Source organism: Takifugu rubripes, chromosome 16 (genome assembly GCF_901000725.2).
Source record: "Takifugu rubripes chromosome 16, fTakRub1.2, whole genome shotgun sequence".
NCBI classification, from domain to species: domain Eukaryota; kingdom Metazoa; phylum Chordata; class Actinopteri; order Tetraodontiformes; family Tetraodontidae; genus Takifugu; species Takifugu rubripes.
In genome coordinates, this window is record NC_042300.1 from 9,325,477 (window position 1) to 9,334,060 (window position 8,584).

At 44.4% G+C, this 8,584-nt stretch overlaps 1 protein-coding gene across 1 annotated transcript; it reads right to left on the bottom strand.

The window, feature by feature from the left end:
- Positions 1-299: 299 nt before the first annotated feature.
- Positions 300-7,379, bottom strand: rab32a (RAB32a, member RAS oncogene family). Its single transcript, XM_003971748.3, has 3 exons — positions 7,039-7,379; positions 3,041-3,318; positions 300-1,557 (listed from the first exon to the last, which is right to left on the bottom strand). The coding sequence occupies exons 1-3, from the start codon at positions 7,250-7,252 to the stop codon at positions 1,408-1,410; spliced, it is 642 nt and encodes a 213-aa protein (XP_003971797.1). The 5' UTR covers positions 7,253-7,379; the 3' UTR covers positions 300-1,407.
- Positions 7,380-8,584: the final 1,205 nt, after the last annotated feature.

The following is an 8,584-nucleotide window of genomic DNA, read 5'->3' on the forward strand; positions in this document are numbered from 1 at the left end:
GCCCCCGATGCGTTCATGGACCGACTTCCGCAGACTTTTCTGCCCCAAGAGATCCTTTGGAGTGATCTGCTGAATCAACTATTGCAAAGATGATTCTAATTCATTTAAAATGTGAAGCAACTACAGATATAATTGTAACAATGCTGACTGGCCTTTAACAATGAGTATTTAGGTATTAAATTTGAGCAAGAAACGTCTGATATTATTGAGAGTGTCAAATTATACAAGATTGTTGATACAAAGATATTGTTTTAGATATGATATTAAAACACAACTAAACAAAAGTTAACACAAGTCCGTTAATATTTGTATTCTATTTAATTCATGTATAGTACATGTAAGTGTTTTTTTACATGTAAACTTTGACAAGAACATTAGAACTTTTCCATAGATTACCACTCGTATGTACAAGAAGAATGAACTTTAAAATTCAGTTTTTAATGACATTTGTATAATGCACAAACTAGCACATTATATAAAAAAATACACCTTTAAATCAGAGCTACATTTTCCTAACTTTGAAAAAACACATAGACCATTTGTGTGGATTAAAAAAGCATTTCCAAATGAACAAAAATGCAGTTTTGAAAATATAGATGTAACAAAAACTGTTTAGGACAATGAGTTTTAGATAAAAACCATAAAGGTAACAAACTGTGTCAGCAACTAAACAGCATCCTGCAAATATGTGTTTACACCAGGGATGAACAATATATATTTTGTAACATTGTTTATCTGATACATTTACTATATGAAATGTAGCATGGCTGGGGTTTTTTTTTGCTGTGATTTGAACCAAAATGTGAAACAAAAATTCTAAAATCTCTAGTTCTCTCACAAAAGTAATAGATCCAAAAATGAGCTGTAAACACTTGATGGGGGCAGATCAGCTACAGTCCATTAGCTGAAGAAAAACATGACAATTTAAACATCTCATTTGTACGATAAAAAAATGAAGGAGAAGGTCCAATGTGACCTAAATTAGAAGGCGGCTGTTGTGCTATGTGTTTTCATGATTCCTATTCAAAGACTCCAGAGGCGTTTGAGAAGATGGAGAAGGAACAGTTCCAGTATATGAGGCCTGAGTGGAGGCGCTGGCACCGATAACGTGATGTAGACAATAAATATACATGTTAGAGGTGTGAGACAAAGTCGATGAGAGCGTCTGAGCTAACGTTGATAAAATCAGGCTTCTACTCTGGTTTACATGACGTGGGGCTCAAAGGCAACAGGTCATGTGACCATTAGTAAAGGGAGAAGATCCTGGCACTTTGATGACCCCGCTCTGCTAAAAAAACATTGCTATTCCTCTGAGATCTGCAGTGAAGTGCTGGGGAGCCCCGGGCGGTGCAACCAGATGAAAGTCCGCCAAGGACAGACGGATAGGGAACGTGAACGGGCCGAGGGTTAGCAGCAGCCTGGCTTGCTCTCCGCAGCCACAGTCTCCTGATCCAGTTTGATACGGTCGCCGTTGCTCTCCTCGTACGGCAGACCTTTGTCGTTAGCCAGGATGTTGTCCACCAGGAAGTGCGCCGCCTCGTCCACGTTGATGTTGTCCTGCAGGAGACAGACAGAAGCCTTTAGTAAAGAGTTGATTATAAATGTATGTGATGGCAATCACATGGAGTAATGCTGTATAAACATGAGAGCACAGCGAGCAGCCATAAGCCAGCCTGACCTCCTGATACAAACACACCAGTCACAGTTAAACACCGGCCAGAAAGGTCTCCCAGCGTCACACACGCCCCGTGACTTTGGAAGGTCGGCCGCTGAAATTCAAAGAATTCCTCCGTGTGAAAAGCAAACCGACAAATGTGTGTTGACGTTTTGTTAGCTTTGACCGCAGGAAGTGGAGCAGGCTAGAGAGCACGCACTTGTGACAGGAACGAGGCTGCTTTTCACAAACGCTCATTCAGTCACAATGTTTCACTTTAAAAAGTCACATTCTAACTTTTTTTAATGTAAAGACCGTCTCAAGGGCTGAACAAATAGGTTAAACCTACACTTTACGATACAAAAAGTGCAAATTCTTTCATGTTAGCTTCTCAAACTAATAAAAGTGTATTTATATAAAATGTAATATTCAATTATCAATTATTTTAAAAAGCTTAATTGCATGAACATGGTTGAAAACTGCCTGTTAGCTTATGAACGCGAGATGGCAAAACATAATAAAGAACAAACAACATAAAACAGCCACAGCAGCAGCTTCCAGCTTCATTACAGCAAAATGCTCATTTTACTAAACCTTCAGACAACTCAGTCAGCAAAAGTAGTCATCACATGACGTCACCTATAAACTAACCCAGCTAATCAGAGACAGATGCTAACAAAGCAGCATTTCAAATAAAATACACTAAGAATGGCTTTATTTTTCTTAAATGTTTTTTTTAATAAAAGTTGAATATGTAGGTGTTCTACTATATTTCAATGTTGTTAATATGGATGTAATTGCTGTTTTAAAATGGAAAATAGTCTTAATCCTGTTTATATATGGTGTTTATATGTCTGTTTCCAGTCAACGCTGAGCTCAGAGTCCATCACTGCGTCATGTGACCACCATCATGTGGTGCGAAGGGTCTCTCGGGACAGATGTACTGGAAACATCCCTTGAGTGTGCGGCGGAAACCTGATCCCAGCCGTTACAGCCCGTTTTCAAATTTAACATGACATTTCTCAAATTCCGAGGAGATTTCTTTGATCCAAATTACGGTTCACCTCATCTGGCCGTCCAGGAGAACGGGAAACGTCCTCAGATGCCGCGATCAAAGAGGCTTAAAAAAACCAGAGTGAACGGTTTCGCCACGTGCACGCTGGCGTTTCACAACCCCCTGTGTGTAACGGCCATGATGACACTCTTCATCAGGGCCTTCCCCCGCAGCACTTCCTTTCTGAAAAGTGACAGAGTCACTCAGGAAAACTGCCTCTTTCTTCTCGACTCGCCCCACTTTAAAGACATCAAAGCTCTTAAGGCTTCAGGCATCCCCAAGAGTACCGACCGACCGTCTGATGGCCACTCGACGTCTACTCGATCTCTCACCTTGGCCGAGGTTTCGAACCAGCCCAGGAAGCCAGTCTCTTTGCAGAAACTGTCCATGAGCACTTTGCTGTTGAAGCTCTCCTTCTTCTGGTCGCACTTGTTGGCGAGCAGCACCGACGGGATGGGGCTCCCGTTGGCCAGCTTCACCTTGCTGTCCAGGTCGTGCTTCCACTTAGACACCGCCTCGAAGGTGGAGCCCCTCGTCACGTCGAACACCACGAAGGCCCCCACTGCCTCTTTGTAGTAGACCCGCGTCATGTTTCCGAACCTCTCCTGACCTGTGGGGAGGTCGAGAGGAGCGGTGAGCTTTTCACTTAATAATAACAAGAAATCAAAGATGTTACAGTTGTTTCACACATGATCAGCCCTTTCTCGGAACATCCCCACAAAGGGAGATGGTAAAGAAAGCAACCTTTGACCCACCCCCCTCTGCTGAGAACATCCGGAACAATTTTTCACGTTAACAAGCTTCTTTTCTATCGTCAGGAAGTCTGAAATCTCCCTAAAACCGACCTGGTAAGAATTTTATAACCCGCTTGTCGGCACGCTGAGAATTAATTCTGGGAAAGCTTCTCTTAAATACCTTCACGTCTCAGCACACGCCTGCACATTAGCGAGCGCTCAGGCGTGAAGCGCAGCTGTGGGAGTGGAAGAGCGAAGAGCGCTGCAGCTCCGGTGACGCTCGGCTGATGTCAAACTCCAGGGAGAGACGACCTGATCACACGATTTACAAATGGAATCATGGGAGGCCCTTCAGCCACCTTCCACCATGAGATCTGTCAATAATCCCAAAAACAGACAAAGCCAGTGTGGTAATCCAGTAGATCAAAGCATCACAAGCCCGAATCCAGAAGATCAAAGCAGCAAGGATCAGTTTAACAGCCGGGCGATTACAGTCAACAACACTGGCTGCTTACGGTCAAACCATCCACAAATCCACCAGTCACAGTTTGGGAATTAATTGTTACAGTTAAATAAAGGAAAACTCTTAGAAATCTTCTGGTCGCATCATAAAAGTGCTGCTTTGGTCTCAAAAGCAAACAGTCTCTTCATTCTGCCCACTCACGGTTGCAGAGGCAGTTTCGGTGTCCTGGTGCTGCCAGCGGAGGGGTTATTTTAGGTGAATAAACACGAGGCGCGCTCTGACGTGGAGTTTTTTTGTTTTTACAACTTACAGTTGTTACACCAATTAAATTCCAACCAAAAGAAGGAAACAAGAAGAGAATTTGAGGAACCGTGAACACAGCTTGGACTCTCACTTTACACTCGGTACTTGCCCGACCACGCCGGGAAGCGGGGCGGCGTGGTGCGTCGCAGGTGTGAGCCAGAGAGTGAATCCACTTTGGGGCCCACAGGCCTGATGGTAATAGCTTCTAATTGAGAGTCTAATTTTAGCCGTTGGAACCCCAGGTGAACTCGCCAGAGACACCACGCAGAGGAAAAAGAGCCGCTGGACTGAAACAAGGCTTCCTGTTCCAGCGCTCGCACCAAGAGGCAGGCACCAGCAGAACTACACACTAGTTACCATTTAAATATATCTAAAAAGCGACAAAGAAAGCTTAAAAAAGAAAAAAAAAGTCCCCCCAAAGCAGCAAGAATTCAGTAATACTGAATATAGAAAAGTTTAATCAGGTCAGCGAACAAAAGGCGAGCCTGGCATCCATCGCAGTTCACCAACACCACCCTGTTGCTCCTGGCAACAGCGGCTGTTGATGTCGAGAGACAAAAATCCTGCCTGAAATTCCAAAAGTACCAACAGTAACCTAGTTAGCGGCTAGGCTACTTAACTGCTACTTCTGAACCCGAAGAGTTTTTAAACAGTTTTTCCTTTGAACACCAACAATTATTTTTCCTGATTTTCCTTATTTTCCACTTCCTATTTTTCCTTCTTTAATACTTTGTACATCAAAATGATCCTTTAATGCTCATGTCATTAAGATTTATCAAGCAAACAAGCTTCTTGTTAGAATCCAAGGATCTTGTGTATTGGTGGCAGATTCTATCATGTTAGTCTATGGTAATGAATGATAATTGGTCATTGGTCGTGGTCATGACAGCATGCGTTATCTCCAGTTTTGGGCACGTCACCTCGCTCTGGGTCGATGGCTGAACACACACAATCGGGGAACGCGGTCTAGGTTTCATAGCGAGGGATTTACTCAGATCGATATCATGATCAGTACACACACGTGACTGTGGACACGCCGTCTCCTTTTCCTTTATGGTACAGTAACAAGTACATTACGTTGAAAGGAGATGTCAGTTTTTCTCATTTTATGGTGATTTTATGGAGTTCATTCTTACTGGACATGTTTAAATATTGTAGGGGGGGTGGTGGTGTCCTAAATGTCTTCCTCACACAGTGAATAATCACAATGTAGCACGAGATTGCATTGAGCGGCGTGAACAATGGAGTATTTACACAGAAAAAGCCACGGAGGAGCATGAGACCGCGGCAGCAGACAGGACGCACAGGACGAGACTGAAGACGACAAGAACCTGGGGACAAAGTCTGCCTAAACTACTGTGGGGTTCTGAGGACACAAAGGGACGGGGACCAAATGTTCTGGGGGTGAAACCATCAATATTCAACTAGTCAAAATCATCTCATCTGGCTGCTGCGTGGGTGATAGAGAAAGAGGCTTCATCATTATCCACAGCCCTGGCAACCCCAGCTTCCTCAACGGTCATACACGCTGCCATCCTGTGGGCGGGTTACCATAGGAACTGTCCAAGCCAGACACGGCAACAGCAGCATTCTGTCTGTTGTTAGGAGAACTCCCCCAACCTCCCAGTGAGGAGAATAAGAAGGGAACCAGTAATTCAGGTGGTCCTCAGCACGGGTTTTAAACCAGCGACTGTGAGCAACACATGACCGGCACGTTCAAATTCCACACGCCGGCATGTGAGAGGCGACTCGCCGTGACTGGGGGCTCCAACCTTCTATATAGTGAGGGGAAAACTTAGCCAGCTGATCGCTGTAAAGCTGCGGCACAAGATCGCAGGAATTCAGCTGGAAACAATAATATTTGTGAAGCTGTTCCACATGACGCCCCTCCGACCATCTTAGAGCAGCCTGAAACAATCCCAAAGATGCTAAACACTTTACAAGCACGTACGACCCCCGATCGCCTGTTCTGCCAGGTTCCGGACACTATCACCCCTCGCAGGCTGTGATGACGGATGGGGGAAGAGGACGTGGCTCTGAAGCTGCTGTCAGGGTTACCTAGAAGACACGTCCTCCTCCTTTCCTGGTCATACTGGAGCGGCGCGTTCTGGCGCTACCACCAGTTTATACTGGGTTTTGTTGTGAAATGAGATGGTTTTAGGAGAGGGAACAATTAATCACTTTCAGCAGGAGTCTGGATGAAGAGTTATGTAACTGTTTGAACATGTGTTGCAGTGCTTCCTGTTCTCCTCGCAGTAAATCAGTAGCACATGGCAGGTTCCAACAGCCAGATGAATGAATTTTGCAGTTTCGGGAGAATCGATGGCTCTTCCCTTCCCTCCCTTGTCCTCCTCTGCAGAGCTCTGTCAGCCTCCTCTGTTTACCCTCGGATATTTGGCTGTCTGGGCTGCCAGCCTGTGAGAAACCCCCTTATTTGCACTTCTCTGACTCCCTCTTACTTGCTTGCACAGGCTGCTGGAATGCACAGAGCGGTGAGCTTTTGCAAAGTGGCTGAACTCCTCCGATGAGGTCTATGCAGCACGAATAGAGTGCGCAGAGCTGCAGCAATCACAAGTAAAGAGAAATGATCCCATTGTTGTTATCTGAGTTTTGCCAGGGGGGCGGGGCTCATTCTGTAACAACGTGACCTACATTCCGCTGGCAATTATGGGACTCAGCCATCACGAAATATCTGCTGTTGAGTTCACTGACACCGCGGAATTTTCACCTTCGCACCGTTCCTCTTTCAAAAAACAATAAAAACCTCTCGCAATATAGCCGTAAAAATAAACTCGCACAGCAAGGACAGCAGAAGCGCCCCCCCTCTTACCTGCAATGTCCCACAGCTGTAGCCTGACCAGAGTTTTGCTGTCCCAGTTGATGACTTTGAGGGCGAAGTCGACTCCGATCGTCGCCCTGTAGTGCTGCGAGAAAAGCTGGTGCACGTAGCGTTTGATGATGCTGGTCTTCCCGACACCCAACTCCCCGATGACCAGAACTTTGAACAAGTACTCCTTACACTCGGACACCGAACCCCCCGCCATGCTGAGACCTGTCACTGCCTTTTTTGTGTGTCCCCTTCTGCTTCTGCGCTCATGAAGGCTTCCTGTGAGGAGCTGGGCTGGTCAGAGGGCTGAGGGCCACATCCCGTTAACATTTATCTCCCCCTTCACTAATTCTCCTCCTCCTCCTCCTCCTCCTCCTGCTCAACAACCACCTGACAAGTCATAGGACCAGTCCCGGAAATTTCTTTTTTAACTGACAGGCCAGTCAAAACCGATTTTTTTTTTCCCCCAGAGCTTTTTCACAGCGAGTTTCATTATTGTCAGGGAACCATCAGAGGTGTAGAGTTTAAATTCTTTGGCTCACGTAATTTGGTGTGCTTTTTTTCATGATAAAAAAGTAATTAATGAATAGTTTTTTAACATAACATGTGACTGCATACTGAGGTCAGCGCCTTTTAGACGCCCCCTGGTGGCAGGTTCTGTCGAAAGATTTGGGCTGTAGATGGCGCCTGGAGCACCTCTATAATGACAATTCTGTTATTGTTATTCCTTTTATCATTCTGGCATCTGCAGCTAAGCCGTGTTTACTGTGCGTTGAGATGCAGGGAAATTTTAGGGTTAACAGGTAAACTGGTGGCTACATGAACTCGGTGACGCAGAGCTGGTTCCTGTGTTGCGGCTTTTCGAAATCCTGATCAACAACTTTGTTTTTGTACAACAGCAGGTAAGAAGTGGTAAAATATTATTCAGTAAGATGGAATCTTTAATTATCTGGCGCCCCTGGTGGTGGATTTCAACAAGTCACTGAGCCCCTCCCACAAATTCAGCTAAAATAATGGTTTTCAGGCAGTAATCAGTCCTCTTCATATAAATACTTTTATTTTACAGCTTGATCAAAAACATAAAGGCCTATTTCATTCTAAATATAACAGTGTTTAAATAAGTGGCACCCTCATGTTTTCAAATCATCGAACAACTTACACTAAAATACACTAAAACGTTAGGAAATCCGATACAGTGGCTCTACGGACTGTAAAGGCTGTTCAGCTAATTTGCATTCTTATAGATGAAGAACTAAACTTAACCCAAAATACTTAAGTTTATGATGCAAAATTTAAGCAAAATCAACAAGCAACTAATCATCCATTATTTTTACAACTCGGTGTTTTCAAGCAAATACAGTCAGTTTAAGAAGAAGTTACCCAAAAACTAAACACACCGCTCCATTAGAGGTATCAGCCTCTGCGTGTATAAACTCTTTTTTTTTTCTATTGACATTCTAAATATAGAAACATTTATCAGTATAACAAACATACCACCTGTGTGAAAAACAAGAGATGGCGTAACGGCATTACAAACTCTACAAGTACT